The sequence below is a fragment of the Acartia tonsa genome, chromosome 9 (assembly GCF_053477335.1).
Source record: "Acartia tonsa isolate MP-2025a chromosome 9, ASM5347733v1, whole genome shotgun sequence".
NCBI lineage: Eukaryota > Metazoa > Arthropoda > Copepoda > Calanoida > Acartiidae > Acartia > Acartia tonsa.
The window spans coordinates 21,038,447-21,061,358 of NC_137268.1; the positions used below are offsets into that span (position 1 = coordinate 21,038,447).

The 22,912-nt window shown below is 37.8% G+C and overlaps 1 protein-coding gene across 1 annotated transcript in view; it reads right to left on the minus strand.

The window, feature by feature from the left end:
• Positions 1-7,261: 7,261 nt before the first annotated feature.
• The window catches only part of LOC145328481 (acid-sensing ion channel 2-like), a 69,160-nt gene continuing 53,509 nt past the window's right edge, over positions 7,262-22,912 (minus strand). The window contains exons 15-28 of the mRNA XM_080172184.1: positions 16,840-16,893; positions 15,244-15,312; positions 14,598-14,683; positions 13,926-14,045; positions 13,421-13,483; positions 12,598-12,684; positions 12,115-12,188; positions 11,228-11,279; positions 10,557-10,637; positions 10,116-10,157; positions 9,600-9,653; positions 9,141-9,178; positions 8,904-8,956; positions 7,262-7,486 (exon numbers count right to left, since the gene is read on the minus strand). Of these exons, the coding sequence (XP_080028310.1) occupies positions 7,368-7,486; positions 8,904-8,956; positions 9,141-9,178; positions 9,600-9,653; positions 10,116-10,157; positions 10,557-10,637; positions 11,228-11,279; positions 12,115-12,188; positions 12,598-12,684; positions 13,421-13,483; positions 13,926-14,045; positions 14,598-14,683; positions 15,244-15,312; positions 16,840-16,893 (992 nt within the window). The 3' untranslated portion in view covers positions 7,262-7,367. The remainder of the gene's footprint in view (positions 7,487-8,903; positions 8,957-9,140; positions 9,179-9,599; positions 9,654-10,115; positions 10,158-10,556; positions 10,638-11,227; positions 11,280-12,114; positions 12,189-12,597; positions 12,685-13,420; positions 13,484-13,925; positions 14,046-14,597; positions 14,684-15,243; positions 15,313-16,839; positions 16,894-22,912) is intronic.

Below are 22,912 nucleotides of genomic sequence, written 5' to 3' on the forward strand. Positions count from 1 at the left end.
CTATCTGTGTAGTTATTGTTTGTTGTATATAACGTTTGTAATCCTTAGACCTTCAATAAAGGAACAACTGAATAGACTCTGTTTATTATTTAGTGATTGCTAGAGAAGCGCAGCTTCTCTATAGTATAGGTGTCCACGTCTGTTCACACTGCCATAGTCATTTGAACTCTGGTGTCTGCCATTTATCCTAGGCGGATACCACAACTTTTGGTGACAGCTGTGTGAGATTACGGCAAACCACAAGTGTAGAGCAGACGCGCAGCTGAGGCTAAGGTACTCCCAGCAGTGAAACTGGCAAAACTGACACAAGCAACCTGAATTACCCACCCTGGATAGCAAGGTCTAACTCTGCATCCGGCAGTTGTGGAAGCGAAATCTAGCGAAAGACCACTAAGTGTGGCGGAACCCGAGCTGCGGAGAGTAGCGAGATCGGACGAGAGACTGCGGAGAGCAGCGAAACTTGACGGAGAACCGCGAGAAGCGCCGACATCTAACGGAGAATTGAGCGCTCAAGGGCTGAAACAGGCCTGCGGACGGGCTGAGACAGGCCAACTAAGTGTAACCGGCTGAAAATAGGCCAACATTTACTGCAAGAGATAGCAGGATTCGAACCAGCGGTGCTGCAGGACGGGACATTCCCTGCCGCCACCAGCCGGATTCGGATACACGGCGCTGCAGGACGGGACATTCCCTGCCGCCGACAGGCTGAAACAAGCCAAGGATTCGAACCAGCGGCGCTGCAGGACGGGACATTCCCTGCCGCCGACAGGCTGAAACAAGCCAAATAGCTGCGAGCTGCGAGCGAACATACGAGTGTAGTGTACCAAGCAGAGGAAACTACGTCAACTCCAAGTATCCTGAGAGGCTACAGCGCAGCCACCCATCTAGAAAAGCAGATATTATATCACATTGTAGGGATTACCACCCTAGTGTGAAGGCTGAACAATAGATTTATGAGCAAGGATTGGTAAACAATTTGTTGTGTATTGTGATAAAAACTAAAAATAGAACAGGCTTGGTAAGCAAATCTGTTGTGTATTGTGATAAGGCCAAAAATAGAACCTAGATGTAATATAACAATGCATTGATAAACAATCTAACCCCCCAAGCCTCCAGCACAACAAATACACCCCTTATTCCAGCGGAAAGGGAGGGGCCCACCATCCATTGAAGGAAATACAATCAAGGTGACATAACAACAAGCCCAGGATTAAGGAAAAGGGCACAATTACCTCACCACACAGTTACCTCAAACCCACAGCACTCCCCCCCCCTCCATAGGGGGAACAGACGGTTTTACCCCGTCCCCTCACGCGCTTCCCCCCTCCTACCCACACTTGACTAAGTCCGCCCACGGTGTGGAGATAGCGACCGGGAGAACAGAGCGCCATTTACGGGTCGCGCAGCAGAGTTCGGGACGCATAACAAAATTCAACGGATGAATAAGACAAAGCGGACCAATGAGAGAGCGGGTTGAGGGATAAGTGCGCATTTTACCTGTGTGCGCGGATCTGACGGTGCGTAAGCGCGTTGCAAGGAAAGGATATTTCACGCACACACACACACACAAGGAGCGGAGCTACTCCATAGCATCTAACAGAGATATTTTTAGAAAACAAGACTTGCAAGCTTCTCCCTCCTATCTATAGTGTGATAAAGGAAAACCCAATCAGTTCCTGACAGCAGTTCAGACCCTCAACAGCTATCTACCCCTACCAGCCTACTCTACAACTCAGAAAAAAACTAGTGACAAGTACTTTGGGTACATCTAAGTTACATCTTTGTAGTTAAACTACCAACCTAGTGATAAACAGTGTTGGCTGCTAGGCTAGAAAGCCTCAAGTGTAAACCATTTATAGTATTGACTTAAAACATTCGTGTCCCGCCGCTGAACCGTTGACCCGATGGAGCAGCCGCAAGCGCCAGGAGGCGACCAAGCCCAAGGATGGCTCCAGGATGATCCCCAACCGGCTCCAGCCGAGTACCGCAAGCTGATGCTGAGTAACCTGCCTGAGTATAGAGGACCGCCCAAGCAATCCTGGAGTTCCCACATCCGGAGACTCGAGATGTCATGGGCGGCTTACCGTGTGCCTCCCCATGACACACTGAACCGCCGCAACGCCCTTTTACTGTCACTGGTGGGGCAAGCGGCGGAGATGGCCTCTCATCTGTTTGGCGAGGCAGGCCAAGCCTTGACATACGAACAAGTCAAGGCCGAGTGTGAAATGTTATTTCGTCCAGCCTTTGAATCCCAGACTTTGAAGCAAGCCTTCAGGGATTACAGGCAACACTCGACAGAACCTATACAAGCATACATATCCACAAAGTGTGCCTTGTATAGGGAGGCCTATAGCCATGAGGACCTTGAATTGTTGATAGACGAATTAAATCGTGGCATTCGTAACGCTAATGTGAAACGTGAAATGTTGAGTCATGAGATCGCCTCGGTACCTGAGTACACGAGGCGAGCCATGTTTACCGTCACAATGATCACCAAGCAGCTGAAGGAGGGTGTGTGCCTAGTGGACGCCACCGACGGGCTCACGGGATCAGCCAGCGTCCAGTTGCCCCACTACGATGAGTCGGAGCCAATGGAGATTGGCGCCTTGGCTCCGGGTCTCCACCAGATGGGGAAGGTCGCCCCAGATGACAAGACTTCAGGCCGCTGTTACCGCTGCCAAGGGAAAGGCCACCGAGCCCGAGACTGTCCGACGCCTATGGAGGTCAGCCTAGAAGAGAGACGCACCCAGCCACGCCGTGACCGTCCTGCCAAGTGCGACCGTTGCCACTATGCCGGCCATACGGCGGCCGAGTGCAGAGCCGACTGGGACCAGGTAGCCGGCCGGAGGCGCACTGCGGACAAGGGCGCTCCCCCAGGAAAGCCCAGCAGAGTAGCCAACATGGAAGGGAGCGCGCCCCCAGCAACACCCCAGCAAGCAGCCGCCCCCAACGCAGCGGGCCGAGCCGACGGAATGCCGCAGTTTGGAACCGTCCCAGCTAGAATCAACGTACTGGGAGGAGCGGCTGAACCCAACCGGGTTGGCCTGGGCTTCAGCCTCAACCACCTGGGGCCGGAGTTTGTGCAGCCCAACAACATCGCCGAGCCAGAAGTCCTGAGGCCCCAGCCCTTCAGCCTCAACATGATGGGGCCTGCCCAACCGAGCCTACCCAGCAAGAGTGGAGGGGCGCTACCCAGCGTCACTGAGACGGTGTACGGAGAGGACCTGGCGGCCGTTGAACGAGAGAAGCAGGAGGCGCTAGCCAGCACATCGGAGTCGATGTATGGGGCGCCATCTGGCGCCGCCACCTGCGATGACTGGGGGGTGCTATCCAGCGCCCCCACCCTGGTGCCTGGGGCGACAACCGTCGCCGCCACCGAGAAACCTGGATCCTGGAACGAGCCAGCAGCCCCAGAGGAAGGGGTGACACCCGTCACCCCCAGTCAGCCAGCGCCACCAGCCCGTAGGGAGAGCCCAGCCATACACCATCCAGCGCCCACTGCCAGCCGAGGGAACCCAGCTGCCCATCATTTCCAGTCGAGCCAGGATAAGTTAAATTTGACAAATGTATTGTATCCAAAGTATTGTAACCCTCCAGCCTTGCCTGTGCCTCCTGCACCAGAGGCTGGGGAGATTGAAATTTGGGGATATAAGGACTTGCCTGTGCCTCATGCACCTGAGTTCCTAGGGCAGGGGAGGGACATAATCCAGGGCGAGCCTGTGCCACACGCACTTCAGCCCCATGCCACTGGGCATGCCATGGACAAGGGAAGGGACCCCTTGGGGCTAGGGGAGCCGACACCCAGGCAGGCGCCAGTCGCCTGTCAGTCTGTCATTGGGGAGGGTATCGGGATGCCCCGGGCACCCAAAGATAACGCTCAATGGAAACTTGTATCTAGCCAGGAGCAACCCAGCCGTGTCCAGCCCCAAGAAGCAGCCATGGCCCGAGCCGAAGATCCCCAGCCGCGTGTGCAAGGTCGATGGCTGTCTGGTAGTTTCTCACACTGGTGGATGGTTCTGTGGGGACTACTGCTCGCAGCCGTGTGGCCTACAACTAGCTACGTCCTGGTAGGGTGGGACTGCGCCAACCCCACCCACGTCACAGCCTACAACAAAGAGAAGATGTGTAGCACGGAACCGCCCTTGGGCCACGAGGTACATGTCCTGCAACAAGTCAAGATTAGGGAAACAACAGGATATAGCTGTCAGCTCACCGTGTCCCAGTGGACATTTAGGTGTGGGGTATGGGGTCACCTCAAGGTGATCTCGGTCCCCACCCTCATGAGGCCAACCAAGATTGATCCAGAAACATGCCGAGACCTGGCCAGGAACCAAGTCTACACGCTGCCAGGCAAAACCCAGCCACTGACGTTCCAGCTGAACCATCCCCAGTTCTTCACCCTCGATTTCGAGGGCCAGCTGTATCGCAATGAATTAGTGCTCCAGGAACGACGGCTGCTGGTCAAGGAAGAGACCTATGTAGTGGAGGATGGACGGGTGGAGTCCCAATCTGACCACCTGACCCTAGAATGTCCCCATTCTGAGCTGTCTTGCATTACTGGGGAGGCCACCTACGTGTGGGACCACCTGGGGAGAGATTGCCCCTTGAGGCTGATCCGCAGCCTCCAGCCTAGCCTAGTGATGGATGCGTTCCTGGTTGACCATCAAGCCCAGTTCTTCATCAACATGACCACCCCCACCTCAATAGTGAACTGCGACTTTGAGGCCCATGCCACCAACCACCCAGCATTGTTTGTGGCAGCTGACCCGGCCGCGGCAGCGCTGCCCAGAGTATCGGCCAGGGATGTGGATGTCCCCCTGCAGGCCCAGATATATGCAGGTTACATTGGATTTACCCTGGAGACACGAATGAAAAGCACAGCGGCAGAAGAAGTAGCGGCCAATTGCTGGAAGCTCCAGCAACTAGACCCGGCCCACCCGGTGCGTGTCCAGGGGAGCACGTTCTCTGTGCTGAGGGGAGATGTACTGCTCCAGCTTACCTGCCAACGCAACAAATATGTTTTCCGTGAGAGCAATGAATGTTGGGACAAAGTACCAGTGGAACCCACAGGATTCGTAGACGCCGTGACAAGGGTGTATAGCGGCCACGCCACCAAGATTCCCTGCTCCTCCACCTACCCCCTAACTGTGCACGCGGAGGAAGGCTGGATAGAGTTAACCCCCGCACCTAAGAAGAGGCCACCCCCGCTGGATACGCCCAAGCAGCTGCTGACAGAACCTTTGGATGACTTTAGTTCGGGAGGCTTGTATTCGCAGGCTGAGCTGAACGACTGGCAGCAGCTGCTAGCGTTCCCAGCGTATAAAGCCGCCATGCTGACCGGCCTGTCTTATGGCTCATGCGTTCAGCAAGGTAGCTGTTCGGCCACCGGAGACCATGGGATCATGTCCTACAATATCGACCGACTGGCGGAGGAAGGAGAAGCCGCCCTGGATGTCTGGGCTGGGTTCAGACAAGCTATTCACGAGTGGGGAGATGGCGCAGCCATACTGTGTTTACTGTTGTTGATTCTCAAACTGCTGGGGGATTTAACCATCATTTCCCTGGCAGCTGCACAAGGAGGTGTACGGGCCGCCATGAATGCGATGTCACAAGTGTTCCTGTACCATCCAACCTTGTACCGTAAGGCCTTGGCCAGAGCCAGACTCACCCATGCCAAGTCCCGGGACTTTTCAGTAGACTGGGATGCCATTCCTATCGGCCGGGAAGCAGCCGAGGAAATGGTGTCCATGCAATCAGCCGATAGCGGGCATGACCGCCCAGGCAGGCCTGGACCACCCTCTGGAAAGCCCCGCGGCCCCTCGGGAGGCCAGGCTGTCGCTCAGACGGTCAACTTGGTAGCCAGTGCCCCAGCCGCTGCCAACAACAACCAGAATGCCCCGTTACTGACCGGCCCCGCAGCGGCTGTGCCCCACGCCAACCTGACACCTGCTGGCGCCGAGCTACGTGTCCAACCAAAGCCAGCCTCTACCTTCTATCCCACGTTGGGAGCCCATCAGCCCTGAAAATCACCACTAGGATTCCATTGAATCATTATCGTTTGTATATATATCTTAGCCCTAAGGAGCGGGCCGAAGGCCTCAACCACTGTCGGAAGTCTGGCAGGGAGACCCCCTCCCAGCCTTCCGAGGGGAGAGTTGTGGTATTCGGCAACCGTGAGCCATGCCTATGGCAACCCTGACCGGGGTTCAGGGAAGGGCCAAAGGCCCTCCCCCGAGTCCTGGGGAAGGGGTCTGCCGACCCCCTCCCTATGCCTAAAATTAATGATTGATTCTGACAGCCTTATTATGGTTAAGCTGTATTGTTAATTCCCCCCACCCTTTCCAGGGATGGGGGATCATTATTGCCCAAACTGACTATTGTATATGTATTATATTGCTTTTATTTATGATTATTTATTCCTATCTGTGTAGTTATTGTTTGTTGTATATAACGTTAGTAATCCTTAGACCTTCAATAAAGGAACAACTGAATAGACTCTGTTTATTATTTAGTGATTGCTAGAGAAGCGCAGCTTCTCTATAGTATAGGTGTCCACGTCTGTTCACACTGCCGTAGTCATTTGAACTCTGGTGTCTGCCATTTATCCTAGGCGGATACCACACTATATTCATAAAGATTTATTAGGTTTTTTAATCTTAAAAATTTTTGCCTAATAAGTAAGTTTTTCAAAATATCATTAAACTAAAAAGACTCAAAAAATATGTGTAAAAAAATGCTTTTTACTCAAAAACTAAATTTTTTATTTCATTTTTGTATAAAATTTCTGCTAGTAACAAAAAAAAAAGGATTTCTACCTTAATTTTGCTAAAAAAGTCGTTTCATGTTAAAAGTTACTTTTTCCTCAGTCACTTTTTCAAAACTTTAGCTCTAAAAATCTCCGGTGTTAATGGAGGTAAAAAAAATATTTTTATATCTACCTATGTGGAATACTATGGAGAACAAGGACATATGCATTTTTTTATAATTCATTGAGAAATAAGGGCTGCAGATGCTTAAAAATACTTTTTTGAGGGTCATGCTGTAAATTGTCATATTTTTTTCAGTTGAGATTTATCTTATAATTGTCATTTTGTACAAGTAATAATAAAATTATAAAAGGCCTTTTAAAAATTATAATACTTATTTTTATTGGTCATGAAAATAAATAAAGAGTTGAGATTTCTTTGTCTTTTTAAAAATATTAATATTATATTTAAGTCTTTACTATTTCATTAAAAATATTATGTAAGGGTAGGTATAAATTAAAAAAACAAACAATACTTCTAAGAGAAGACATTGCCTACACAGTAGCAAAATATGATTTTATAGAAAGAAAATAAAAGTTCAAGCTCCATCCTTTCAAATCTTTAATACATTGAGTGAACTTTATTGTCAACCTCATTTCTTCGACATAAAACGAAAAATATTGATACAAAATAATAGAAACACTCAACAATAGAAATAATTGAGAATCCAATACACAAACCTAAACAAAAATTCAATTAAGTAATTATGTTTCGTTATTTCCTTCCAACAGAAAGTGGATCACAGACATAATTTAAAACATTTATTTTTAATGTTTAATTTAGGCTAGGTTAAGTAAATGTTTTGAGTTCTTCAAGAGGCTAGGAATACATTTTTTTGAAAAATTAGCAATATGGGGGGGGGGGGATATTATGCGATCCACTTTGTTAAGTTAAGTAGCATTTTTTTGTTTCTTTTGTTGGTTATTAAGAATATTTGTGTGTCTGTGTAGTGTGTATTTATCAGTTAGTAGCGAAGCTACTCTAATATTTGGGTTAAATCTGTAAGTCACTATTTTCACCGCAATATTTATGTAAAGAAATAAAATACAGTTTGCAGCAATTAACTTGCACAAAAATTCTAACAGCCCTCACATTGGTAATATGCTTAGACATATTAAAAAGCATATGTCTTCAGTAACTATCCCCCTCCCTCCACTTCATACTTCTTTCTAGTATTGCATCTGCCAATGCTTTAGTTAACCCTTACAGATCGGGGGGGGGGGCTCAAAGAGCCCCCCCCCTCTAGTTTTTTTAGTCTCATTTTTTTTGTAGGTAAGATGGAGAGCTGTAACTTCATGACTTTTTAAGTTTAGTAATTATACGTCGGCAAGAGTTGATTTTATTAAGATATCTGGTCTGTGTCGGTCGTGGTGTCCGGTCAAAGTCGGTTGGGTAGCAAAAAAAAATAGAAAAAATTCTAAATAAATCTTAATTTCTACATTATGACTTTTGTGTATAAGGTAGAAACCTAAAATTTTTTTGGTGAATACTTAGATATCAATGACCATCTGAGAAAAGTGGTGTTATGACCGTTTGACCGCTCCCTGACCGACTTTATGACCGATTTTTGTCCGGCTTTTACTACAGACATATATCATGAATATCGTGGCTTCTATTACAGCTAGAGACCTATAATTTTTTTTGGTAAATCCTTGAGCAATAATAAACAGATAAAAATATTAATTTGCGCCGCCAACCGCCGTTTTACCGCCGTAACCGCCGAAAATGGCGGTTTCCGTTATTTGCCGTTTTTCGGCGATGATCAGAAAAAGTAATTGTTTTGTAATGAAAAATAAAAGTTCGTCCTAAAATTTGGTCATCCTAGCTGCAAAATTGGCCGCTCTACAGCTGTTTTAAAATTTAGCGGCTGGCCGCTAAAAAGCGGCTAAGGAGCGGTCTGACTGCTATGACTAGAAAAAGTAATTTTCTCTAAAAATTTACATGAACCACCAGAAAAAAATTTTACGTCTTTATCTGTACCAGGAGCCGAGATAGAGGGGGGGGGTCTTTGAGCCCCCCCCCCCCCCCGATCTATTAAGGTGGGAATTGGGGCCCGATCTGTAAGGGTTAAATAAGAATTGAAATGAAATTTCTTACCTATAAGACCTCCTGCACTGCCTAACATTTGTAGGATTGATATTCTTTCAGATCTTAATATTATCAAAACTTTATAATCAATTAAAACATACATTCTTAATTTAAATGACTCTAAACGCCATTTAAGATCACTGCCCATGATATAAATTTTAATCTCTTCAGTGAGAAGCTAATCGTTTTTCAAAATATTTGGTATTTTTATTTAAGATGAAATTTTAATATCAAAAGTTGGTTTACCTTGTAATTTGAGTGTAATAAGGATCTCCAATGAATAACTAAAAGATGTATATGTTGAAATAAATTGTAACATGTGAAATAGTTATTTATCGCATCGTATTATAAACAGCTTTCCGAGTATATTGTATGTTTTTATATTCGTAGAAAAATGGATATAATACAATGCTATACATAATTTTTCAGTATGGCTGAGAACCGGTTCTATTTCACCAGATATTAATCGATTTCTAAGCGATACTGAAAAAATTATTCCACCTCTTTATTGATTTATCCAGAGATAATTGTAATTGTATGTTTTTATTTGTTTACTTTTATAAATTTTTTCAAATTATTCTCAAATGCAATATTTTTTTTAAATTCAAAATTATGTCCCTTAGCTAATAGAATCAAAAACGGTCATGTAAAAATTTTGCTAAGCATATTGTTTTTTTAGTATCAATTAAATATTCTATAATTTACCTTTACTTTTAGTAGATTTTTATTTGCATAATCAAACACTGCTTTCTTGTATTCCTGTATTAAATTTATAGTATAGATGTATATAACCATGATTCCCCTGTTAAGGATTTTTTTTGGTCTGCTAGCAAATTGCTTTCTGTTCTTTTGTAGTGACTTGGCTGTGTTGATATTCCCTACGCTATTCCTAATTTCTAAAGACCTAACTGAAAGTCAGCAAAGGGTCCTTTGGAAGGGGAAATACAGTTATCTAACCCCTCCCCCTCTAGTGTTTTACTCTACAATTCCTGTAAATAAAGTGCAGATTTTTTTAACAATTTGCCAATTTTGGTCAATTTTAAGAATATCTGCACAAATGTTTAATCTGCTATTTTGTCTGCCTTAATTTTTCTAAAATTGGCTTAAATACACCTAAGTTTTCTTGCTCTTTTCAAATGTTTCAGCTGAACCGTTTTTACATTAAACAGATATACATCCTATTACTTTAGATATTTGCTGTCAGCTAAAATTGTTACATACCTCATCTAAACTGTTTATATCATAACCAGGATTGGATATATTCTGGAAAAAAATCATTTTTATTGGTCTTTTGCTTATTTTTTTGATTGTTTAAACAATAAGCCCCTATCTTGCTAGCCATTACAACTAATAAAATTTTTTTGGTTTATTTTAAATGGACAGCCCAAGTTAACCCTCAAGTGAATCGATATAATGCAAGGTATAATTTTTTCACACCTAGACAAGATCTTGCTTATTAAGTTCATTCTACAGTCAGACAACCTGCTAGTTGTCTGGAAGTCTTTGCAACCGTAGATAAAAATTGGTTATGGAATTAATTCTGTCGTCGAATATAAGCTTTAATTAATTTATTCTTGACTTTAACAAAGACTTTATCATACAAACAGTCAATGTCTTATATAATTTCTTATTTGAAAGATTTTAAATTTCAAATCATTTTACCTTGCAAATGTTTGGATATCTGCTAAATATGTTGCAATTTTGACCACTGTGAGAATTAAATACCTCTTTTCGGAATTCATTCTAAGCAAATAAGAAATGTATAACAACAATAAAATAGAACGGATGTTTTTTTTTAAGATTTAGGATGTATCTGTTCAGAACGAATAAACTATAAATTTAGGCATTTAGGAGTTTCCTATTTTCAGTTTTAATATTAGGATTATTCCTGTGTCAATTGTCATAATTATAAATTCCATTATATGCATGTTGATCTTTTAATATGATATAATGCTAGTTGTTTAGCATCTCTATAATTGTGTCTTAAAAGTAATTGCAAAATTAGATTTTTTATTCTTGAATTTTAGAGCAACTAATATTGAGTTCTTAAGTTGTTAATGCTTCTGACATGTAGCCGACAAACCAGTGATCTTAAGGGATAAGACAATGGACAATAATTTTATATAAATCAGCAATAATTGATGATAAACTAAATTACCCTCTCTGTAGATTAAAAATATTGGTTGAAAAGTTTAGGACCAACTATTCAGAGATAATAAAAGTACTCAATGTTTTGAGTCAACGAATAAGATAAAGCGGTTAAAAAACTTTGGGTACCAGTGTAATATCCCCTCCCATTCTGTGACAAACAAACTAATATATGATAAACTCACCTTACATATCTCGTCCCTAACTTTCTGTACAACCAGACAAAAAGAGTTGGATCTGTAATTAAAATTAGTTTTTATAGTATTGCAGCTGCTTTATAATTTAGATTGGTAGATTAAAATAAGTCTATTTTTGTACCTTTTTTATACCAAAATTTGGGATCTACTGCAGTTCGCGGTAAAATATTGCTGGTAAGCAATATTTCCAAAAATCTATAAATTTTAAAGGCTGCAAGCTGCCAAACGGCTGAACGTACAGATCATGCCCGCACACTGTTTTAAGCAGCATAAGAAGGCCTACAAATAATCTGGAATAGCCATAAATCAATAATGGATAATTATCTCGCAGTGCAGAGAAATGCGCGAAAAAGACCTATTTTACGCGTTTTTTCTTCAATGAAGCTTTCCCTGTGCATAATTGGATCTTGGCTATTCCAGATTATTTGTAGGCCTTCTTATGCCGCTTAAAATGGTGTCCGGGTATGATCTGTACGTTCAGCCGTTTGGCAGCTAGCAGCCTTTAAAATTCATAAATTTTTGTAAATATTGCTTACCAGCAATATTTTACCGTGAACTCATGCAGTAGATCCAAAATTTGTATACCAAAATATAATTGAATCAGTTATAAATTAAAAATGACATATTTGTTCTGCTACATAGGTAAAAACAATAAAACGATAAAAATGCTGATTTAAAAAAATGGATGTAGATATTCCGACATTGGAAAATTGTCAATATGGATCACTATTTCCCCGTCATTCATTGGCCAGTTCGTTCATTCAGTAACAAGGGAGGGTATGGGGTAAAGGAAGATATTGTTAATTTTTCCCTCTGCGTGTATCACTTTATCAGGGGACCATGAAAATCTGGTATAAAAAACATAATTTCTTTACCTTTCCGGAAATGTTTGTTGACTTGGATAAACTCCACTTGATGTTATCATTGTCTCTGTCTGATATTCACATGCCTATATCACATATATATAATTGGTAACAAATGCAAGACATAAACAAACGTCTGTTGAGAAATCTTTTTGATTCAATTTGGCCAACTAACTGCCAAATGCAAATTGCCTAAAACCTGATCAATACATATTATTTTTGGACAATTTACAGGTTTTGCTTGGGATTATCTTATGGGTTGGTGTAGTAAGTATTTTATCTAAAGCTAAAGATCTTGGAAATTGCTGGCCAGAATGTGCAGTGCTTTTCTGAGGGGCTTAATAGACATTTCGGGTTGGTTTTATTTTCCTGGCCTCCGCCATCCCATCGAGGTTAGTGGTAAACAACTATTTATTGTAATAAAAAGGCGATTTTTTAAAAATTAACTTAACCCGCTACTTTGTTTTCTTTCCATGACCCGGATTTAATTATCACCTGATAACAAGGAGAATCTTTATTAGTTTTTGTGTTATAGGTTTGTTTCAATCCTTTTCTTTCACTTCCCCAATTATTTGTCCAATTCTAAAACAAAGAGGGTCATTTTTTTAGCTTATCATCTGTAAAGTTGTGCTTTAGCGTTTAGTCAAATGCGTTTATTAAGTCAAATGATAGCACACATGTTTACAAATAATACGCGAAATTACCCTCTTTTACTATAATTAATAACTTCTAAAACAGTAAGCTTACAATTTGATAGGAAATGTTCATGTGCCCAGGCACAGATAGAGAGAAAACAATCTAAATATTTTTACTCGTTTGCCTGTTTTAGTTATATTTTTTCAACTATGCTACCAGAACGAGCTGCTGATTTTAATAGATTGTCATCTTTGTTTAATTTACCAAGAAGATAATGCCATTGAAATTAGAACATTTGTGTACAATCAGTCAACATTCTAGCACATTTTCATAAATAATTATTTTATTTTTGTAATATCAAATTGTTTACTTTGTAATTTTAATCCTAGATGCATAGTTTTACATCGAAAATCTTTAAATTTCCTGCCTTAGCAGTGTGGTTATGATTAGGGCTCGGCAGCCACCTGTAAGCCTTAAGAAAATGGATCAATAGCTTTTAAAACTTAAGAAAATCAACCTTTTACAATTTATAATTATCAGCTGGAAGTCTTAACCTTACCCACATAAGGAAATCCCTCTATTAAAAAAAATGTTTCAAAGCATCCCAAGTAGTTATTTAAGGCTTAGTCGCGGCTGCCGAGCCCTGGTAATAAGTCTGTAAATCTGTGAAATATTGATTTACCCTGACACAACGAAGATCTTGGCCTATACAAGCTGAGTAAGTTTTCATCAACTCTGCAGCCGCCTAAATAATATTGTCCATTAAAAGTTCGGGAATTTCTAATTATTTAATCTCATCTTATTATTAATTAGGTCAATCACTCAAAATATAATGCATGTGGGGTTACCTAAAACTCATAAATTTAATATAAGGACAATTTAAAAGGCTTAGGAAAACACCTAGACTACTTCCCTTTTGAGTAACAAAAACTGTAATTGGAAATCAGGTTATATTGTTTTTGTTGAATCTAGCAAGTAAAAGATCTTATTATAATTAATCAGATTTTGAGAAGATTAAGAAACTTGTTATAATTTTTTTTGTCAATATATAGACCATTAAAAGGCGCCTACCCTATTTAAATAAACTAAATAAGGGGGGGAGGGGTATTCTTTTGTTTGTTCATTACGTTAGGTCATATTAGTTTAGGTTATATTTGGTACTGGGTAGCTTTAAAATATGAATTTACCTCATTTTTGGATTCCTTCAAAAACTTTGCAAATGCTGGCCGACACCCACATTCTTTGGTGATTTTAGTGACAATTGAGTCATACATACAGGCGGATATAGTATACATAAAACCAGTTCCCTGGATGAGATTATTTTTTAAATTACATCAAAAATTAGTAACTTTACTCCTATTTCTAGCCCCTACGGGGACTCTAACCCTGCGGGGCCAATTACCTAACCCTGTTGGGCAATCACCTAACCCAATATAACCTAACCTAAAATAACCTATAAAAATGCCATTTTAAAAATACGACGAATCGCCCCTTAAGGGGCGTTGTTACGAAAGGGACTATTTCCTTGAATTTTTAGAAGTAGCCTGGGATAAGACAATAGCTGATAAATAGATGTACATACATTTCCCAATGACGACACACAAAATTACTCAACTAGTAGTTGAAATGTTTAAACACTTACTTTGAACCAACGAATCAAATTCAAAATAAGTCCCAAAAGTTTTGGTGTCATTTTTCTGACATGGCAACAACTTTTACCTATTTTACGACCAATTTATTTTTAACCTTTAGCGTTGTAAGTGCCAAGCATTTAAATTGTAGCAGTAGGAACATTTTTAAAGCCTTCAGTTATGACGCAACTTGGACAGAGAATAATAATACTGTTACAAGTTATTTACATGATTGTAGTATTTAGGTTCAAAATCTTGTGAAGTGTAGCAGTTTCTTCGTGGTGGCGGGTAGGCAAACAGTCCAGAGATTAGTGCTGAAAAAAAGTACATAAAGAGAGGTTAGGTTAGGTTAGGAGTTAGGACCAGGGGCGTCCAAGCTTTTTATTTTTTTTTTGGGGGGGGGGGGTAAACATTTTTTAGGGGGGGGGGGGGGGTAAAATGAAAAAAATTTGCACCCCCAAAATCGTTTGGGGGGGGTAATCGCACCATTACCCCCCCCCCCTTGGACGCCTATGGTTAAGACCTATTTATTTTGGATAAATATATGTTTTATCCCTTAAACATGCAATTACATTGTTTGTAATTAGGTATATTCCCCCCCTGGATATCTGTAAGTGAAATTGACCCCAACTAGACTATTCTTTCATAAAAAAAACAGCTGATCACCATGTTTTTGCTGCGAATTAATGCATTTCAATCTCTTTATTTCAAAATCAAATCATTTCAAAGTCGTAGTGCAATTTTATTTGCCGCGAAAATTTCTTTTTCTTTTTGTCACAAGCCAATTTGATCTCTTTTTAATTACGACCTTTCTTACACATTTATTTTGTAAACCCTAAAAAGAAAATATGGTGTAAAATGACATAAAACCTACCCTGATCTGTAACAACCCTGGTAATCTGCATAACAATTCTACTCTCAGTTCCAGGTGAGATGAAAAATCCTGAAAATTTTTAAATTAGTTCTGTGTATTTTTAGATTTCATTTTGGTTTTAAATTAAATGTTTGGAATAAAAGGCAAAGTCTATTATTTTGTATGCGGTAATACATGTGCCAATTAATTTAAACTTTTAAAAATGTGTTTTTGATGTCTACAATGTGCCTAAGCCGTAGGGAAATTAATGGTTTATGAGTTTAAAATAAGATTGATGCCTAGTCCTTAAATTAATTGGCAAAATTTTGTAAGTACCCAAATGCGTCAATTTGCAGGTAAGGGCTGTCAAATTTAGGTTTCAATTAAGGTTTACTTAGTTTGGGATAGTATTTAGTTGACAACCGCGAATTCGGTTTTAGAATTGAAATGTATGAAATTTGTAAAATTTTTCCTCACTTATTTTTAAAAGCGAAGCTTTTCTATAATTAGGGTCGGTCTGTCCGTACGTACGTCCGTCCGTAACGGATAGCTTTTTTCCGTTATTTTAGGCATGTTAGAATTGTCCTATCGATTTCAAATTTTGCATGGTGATTCCTTTAGTAGTTAGGTACGATTTAGAAAGCGTAGCAACTCTATAATCATTACAAAAATTTCCGTACGTCCATTTTAAACATGTTGACAACAAAGTATATTGTTATAAGCGAAGCAACTCTATAATCAAGTCCTAGATATGTAAGTAAGTCCATAAACATTATCCTGTATAAAGCAGTTTTTCAACAAATTTACTTACAATTTTGCTTCGACTCTTATACATTTATATTCTGATTATTCATTTCTGACACTATATAAGTGTTCATGTCCTTTTGTCCTACCGCTTCAGTGCTTCGCTTTTATGGATGTTGCCATCCTTGTTTTTGTATTTTTAATGTCAAAGAAAAAATAAGAATATTATTTTTGGGACTACAGACTGAGAAACATCAAGGATGTAAAGGTATATGACAATATCCGATAAATTGAAAAAAAGAGCGTTGATAAATTTAAGAAGTTACAGTAAGTATTTGTTTTAAAGTACATCCTTAATGATTATACACAAATTACCCTTTCTGTATAGATTACAGTTAGTGTTGAAACGTTAATGGACCACTAGATTAAAATTCAATAAAAGTCCCCATAAATGTTAAGCCAGCGAATAAAAACGTTATTACAATACTATGGGGACTAGTGTAATAAAAAGCCTAATGTCCCCTCCCTCCATGAAGAAAAATCCTACAAATCATATGAAAGAAGAAATATGACAACACTTTCTCTATCTCATGATATTGTCAATACTGTATTGGCATATTGACAAGGAGGTAGGGGACATTAGACCGTTACTTACACTAGTACCCAAAAGTTATATATTCATGTTTTCTTATTCGTTGCCATTAAACCTTTGGGTACTTTTATTAAGTTATGATTAGTTGGTTCACTACCTGAACGTTTCAACCATCACTTTTAATCCACATAATGGGTAATTGTTTATCATCATTGGGAATGACTTTTAATTTACTTTCCATTGTATTATCCTTTATAATCCCTGAATACTGAATATTTTACCTTTTTGTCTGATAACAGGTCTGTCTCTCACATCAGCTAAAGCTACAACAACCCCTGAGAAAGAAATTTTATCAACCAAATTAAATAACAATAGAGGGAGAAGTGGTTAAATAACTGTATGTTCCCATCCCGAGGACCCTGAACCGACTTTCAACTGGGTCTTTGAAAAAAGCGTTGGAAATATGGATCATATGAAGGAAATGAAGTCATTCCTAAAAAGGACAGAAATTCCCTTCCAAAAAGGACATAAATCATCTTCCTTTTTCTCAGATATCTCAAATATGGACAAAAATCACTCTCCTTTTTCTCACATATCTGAAAAAGAGGATAAAAATCACCTTCCTAAATCTCACTTTATCTTCCTAATTCTAAGAAAATTAACCCAATACCTCTAAGTTCTTCCTTATTCTCAGATAGCCTACCTTATTCTAAGAAATTCTTCCTTATTCTAATAAGATCTACCTTATTCTAAGAAATACTTCCTAATTCTATGACAATCTACCTTATTCTAAGACATTCTTCCTTATTCTAAGAAATTCTTCCTAATTCTATGAAAATCTACCTTATTATAAGACATTCTTCCTTATTCTAAGAAAATCTACCTTATTCTAAGACATTCTTCCTTATTCTAAGAAATTCTTAGTTATTCTAATAAGATCTACCTTATTCTAAGAAATACTTCCTAATTTTATGAAAATCTACCATATTATAAGACATTCTTCCTTTTTCTAAGAAAATCTACCTTATTCTAAGACATTCTTCCTAATTCTATGAAAATCTACCTTATTCTAAGACATTCTTCCTTATTCTAAGAAAATCTACCTTATTCTAAGACATTCTTCCTTATTCTAAGAAAATCTACCTTATTCTAAGACAATCTTCCTTATTCTAAGAAAATCTCTTCCTAAATCTCACTTAATCTTCCTAATTATAAGAAAATTAACCCAATACCTCCTAGTTCTTCCTTATTCTCAGATAGCCTACCTTATTCTAAGAAATTCTTCCTTATTCTAATAAGATCTACCTTATTCTAAGAAATACTTCCTAATTCTATGACAATCTACCTTATTCTAAGACATTTTTCCTTATTCTAAGAAATTCTTCCTAATTCTATGAAAATCTACCTTATTCTAAGACATTCTTCCTTATTCTAAGAAATTCTTAGTTATTCTAATAAGATCTACCTTATTCTAAGAAATACTTCCTAATTCTATGAAAATCTACCATATTATAAGACATTCTTCCTTTTTCTAAGAAAATCTACCTTATTCTAAGACATTCTTCCTAATTCTAAGAAAATCTACCTTATTCTAAGACATTCTTCCTTATTCTAAGAAAATCTACCTTATTCTAAGACATTCTTCCTTATTCTAAGAAAATCTTTTCCTAAATCTCACCTAATCTTCCTAATTATAAGAAAATTAACCCAATACCTCCTAGTTCTTCCTTATTCTCAGATAGCCTACCTTATTCTAAGAAATTCTTCCTTATTCCAATAAGATCTACCTTATTCTAAGAAATACTTCCTAATTCTATGAAAATCTACCTTATTATAAGACATTCTTCCTTATTCTAAGAAAATCTACCTTATTCCCTCAAAGTCTTCCTTCTCATCACATATCCTTCCTTTGTCTCAGATAATTTAGCTAATTCTTGCTAATTAGACCAACCATTCCTGGGATCTTAAGCTTCAGACAGAAAAACCTTACTATTTTCTTCATATTCTACCAGGAGATGAGAACAGTCTGTGTTGCAATAATTTTATGTAGATCAGATTTTTTCATCCAAATAAAAAAGCTAGCTTTTTTTAAGAGTGAAAAATAAGAATGTTTTTAATTTAATGACAAACTAGCCCCTAGAGACCTCTTTAATTTTAGTGGGTTTCTAATTTTTTTTTTTTTTTTGGGGGGGGGGGAGATTTTTCCTAGGGGAGATATTTGTTTAGAATGTGTTAGTACTCTCCCCCAAAATAGCTATAAACCTTCCTTTGTCTTATAAGAAGCTAAACAGTAATGAAGAACCATACTGCTTCTATATATAATATTAAAAAAATATTCTTATAAAAAAGGTAGCTTTTAGAAATTAGTAAAAAAAACGTCCGTCAGCTTGGCTAGCCTGGACAAGAATTTGACACAGCACGGCCGCCTACATGGTAAGGGAGGGTGTGTATTTTTCATGAACGAACACTAACCCACAGACATACATTTAAAATAAGACCATAGACTATGTATATTTAGAATTTTAAGAATTTTAATGGATAATTAATTATATTGTTAGTGTTTTATTTCAAACTAGCGGCTACGCTCCTAGAGACACTTTTAGGGGCACTTTAGGTGGTGGGAATTGAATTTAATATCTCCATTTTCTATAGTAGTTTAAAATGAAAAAGTGAAAAAAATGAAGGGAAGGGGGTTAATTTTTTTTGTTTTGGTGGGGGGGGGATCATACTCATCCCCACATTTTTCATTCTTTTTTTTTTATTTTAAATTAAAATTTTTTGTAAAGGAGTAATATTTTTCAAGGTACGGTGGTGGTACCCTTCTCAAAATAGCTATAAACCTTCTCAGGATCTATGAGAAGCTACAGTGTAAAAGTGAACCATATCGGTTCAGCGGTATCTAATTATTTTTAAAAAACTTTTATATTACATATTCTATATTTATACATTGTCTTTGATATGTTGTCCTTGTCCCATGCCGAAACAGAGAAATCAACCTATAATCAGGAATTAAGAGGGATAGGACAATGGATGATAAATCAATTTACTTAATTTATTAAATAAAAAGTCTCTAAAGTTGTTGAGCCCATAAATAAGAAATTGTTAAAATAAAACTTAGTGTACTCTGTAATAATCCAGGGAGGGAGTGAATATTGAGCTGTTTATTACACTGCACTGGTCCCCAAAGTTTTATAATAACGTTTTCTTATTCAGTGACTTAAAACTTTTATTGAATTTTATTGGTTTGTACATTAAAATGAGTGTCCTGTCCATTAACGATTCAATTCAACCACTAATTATAACTTACAAAAGGGATAATTTTATGTTTAATCAGTGAGGATTTACATCAACTTATCGGCAATTGTCTTATTCCTTGGATCCCTGTTAATAGTAAACGATTTAACCACCAATTATAACTTACAGAAGGGATAATTTTATGTTTAATCATTGAGGATTTACATCAACTTATCGGCAATTGTCTTATCCCTTTAGATCCCTGTTAATAGTATGTTTGCGGAATGAATAATAGAACATATGGGTTAGTGAGGGGATGAGTGATGACCAACATCAGAGCTAAAGAATTGTTGATTTTCGGATATTTTTATAATTATAAATATATGTTCAAAAGATATAAAGGATAATGAATTTTTCTTAATATTCATATTACTTAATACCAAAAAATAAAATATTTCTTAATGTCAAAACTTTTTGTATTTAGATTTTAGTATTGGTCTTTAAAAGCAACAAATTGGGTCGAGTTGGGTCAATATTTATAAGGATGGTTCGATTTTTAAAGCTATAAGTACCCTATCTTATTGACATAGAGTTACATAGAAAAGTTGTCGCCAAATTAAGTTGCTAACCTGTTTATTGGTCAGTTTATTCACCATAAAGAAGGAAAAGAGATAGGGTAAAGGGGAGAGGGGATAGATAATGTTTTAACCATCTACAACAATGATTTTTTAAGAGGATACAAAATTATGGTTCAACTTCCAATTAATTCTATATTTATTCACGTGGATTAATAGTATTTTAGTTAGTTTAGGTTGCAATTTCCCTTCGATTTTATTTGGTGTACCATTTTTCCATTAGGAGGGGAGGGAATAGGGTAAAGAATTGGGTGGGGAAGATCGTTATTTTAGCCCGCAAGAGAGTTCACTCTATTAAAGAACATGAAATGTTTCGTGTAAGATATAAGTAATAATAAATCCATTGTGGTGAATTCAAAATTTAAAAAAAAATTGAAAATTGACCCACTCTAATTGCCCTTGAATTGATTTCATAATTATCAGCTGTTTGATTTTACCGACGAAAAGAATAAGTTGCCAACTTTCTATAGAGTTTGTACCACATAAATAGGAATGTGAAGAAAAAAAACATTACATTGGTTGAGACTAGCAGCTACGCCACTAGAGGCTTCTATGGACACTTTGGGTAATTAATCAAATAAAAATGTCTGACTCTAAGCCTGGGATTTTATTTTTGAAAAGGAAAAGATTTTTTTCTGATGGTTAGGGGGGAAATTTTTTTCTTTAGGCAATTTTTCTTGGGAGCTCAGACAAACATCCTGTTACTTTTTATAAAAGGATTGATAATAACATATAGTTATTGAAGAAAATTATCAGTAAAATATACAAAATATTTTAATTTGTTTTGAAATTATTACTTTTTTGGTCTTGGTCTAATATTTTATGTGTTGGCTAGAGAAAGATTGTAAAGACTACTTGTCTTTTTCTGTTATCCTGTTATTATTAGGTTTATTTCTCTGCAAAATTATGTTAATTATTAATAATTTTATGAATAAAAACATAAACACTAAATGTCAAAAGATACAACCAAAAAATATACTGAATTTTCTATTATTTCTTAAGATAATTTCATACTTCTGACTGGGGTTCCTATTAAAATGTACTTTATGAACATTCCACCTACTAAAGTACAAACAAACATTTCAGGTCAAAAGATACAACTCAAACTTATCCTACACATCTTGTTCTGATATCCCAATTAAGATAAGGAAATATATGTGAGAAAAACCAAGATTTTGAGAGAATAAGGAAGGGGAAAAGGCAGAATTTATATATTCTCTATACCTCTATTTCAGTTATGATATCCCAATATAAATTAGGAAAATTATCTGAGAAAAAGGAAGAATTAGGGGAATTAAGGAAGAACTTCTTAGAAAAAGCTAGGTTATCTGAAAATAAGAGAGAATTAGTAAGGAAAAGGAAGAAGTTCTTAGAATAAGCTAGATTTTCTTAGAATAAGGAAGAATGTCTTAGAATAAGGTAGATTTTCTTAGAATAAGGAAGAATGTCTTATAATAAGGTAGATTTTCATAGAATTAGGAAGTATTTCTTAGAATAAGGTAGATCTTATTAGAATAAGAAAGAATTTCTTAGAATAAGGAAGAATGTCTTAGAATAAGGTAGAATTTCTTAGAATAAGGAAGAATGTCTTAGAATAAGGTAGATTTTCTTAGAATAAGGAAGAATGTCTTAGAATAAAGTAGATTTTCATAGAATTAGGAAGTATTTCTTAGAATAAGGTAGATCTTATTAGAATAAGGAAGAATTTCTTAGAATAAGGAAGAATGTCTTAGAATAAGGTAGATTTTCTTAGAATAAGGAAGAATGTCTTAGAATAAGGTAGATTCTCATAGAATTAGGAAGTATTTCTTAGACTAAGGAAGAATTTGAAGGAATAAGGTAGATTTTCTTAGAATAAGGGAGAATTTGTTAGAATAAGGTAGATTATCATAGAATTAGGAAGTATTTCTTAGAATAAGGTAGATCTTATTAGAATAAGGAAGATTTTCTTAGAATAAGGAAGAATGTCTTAGAATAAGGTAGATTTTCATAGAATTAGGAAGTATTTCTTAGAATAAGGAAGAATTTGAGGGAATAAGGTAGATTTTCTTAGAATAAGGAAGAATTTCCTTGAATAAGGTAGGTCTTCTTAGAATAAGGGAGAATTTGTCTAATTAAGGTAGAATTTCTGAGAATAAGTAAGAATTTGGGTAAATAAGGTAGATTTATTAAGCATAGTTGTAATAGTGAGGAAAAGGAAGAATTTCTAAGAATTAGGAAGAATTTGTAAGATGGTGGACAGAGGTCACCTTCCTTTAGTGAGAATTTGTAAGATAGTGGACAGAAATCACCTTCCTTACAGAGAATTTGTAAGAAAAAGGAAAGTAAATAGCCTTCCTATACCCAAGGAAGGGAATTTCTGTCCTTTTTAGGAATGACTTCATTTTCTTCATATGATCCGGAAATATTAACACAGCCAAGTCGCTACAAAAGATCAGAAAGCAATTTGCCAGCATACAAAAGGGGATCCAGGTAGTTGTCTTGT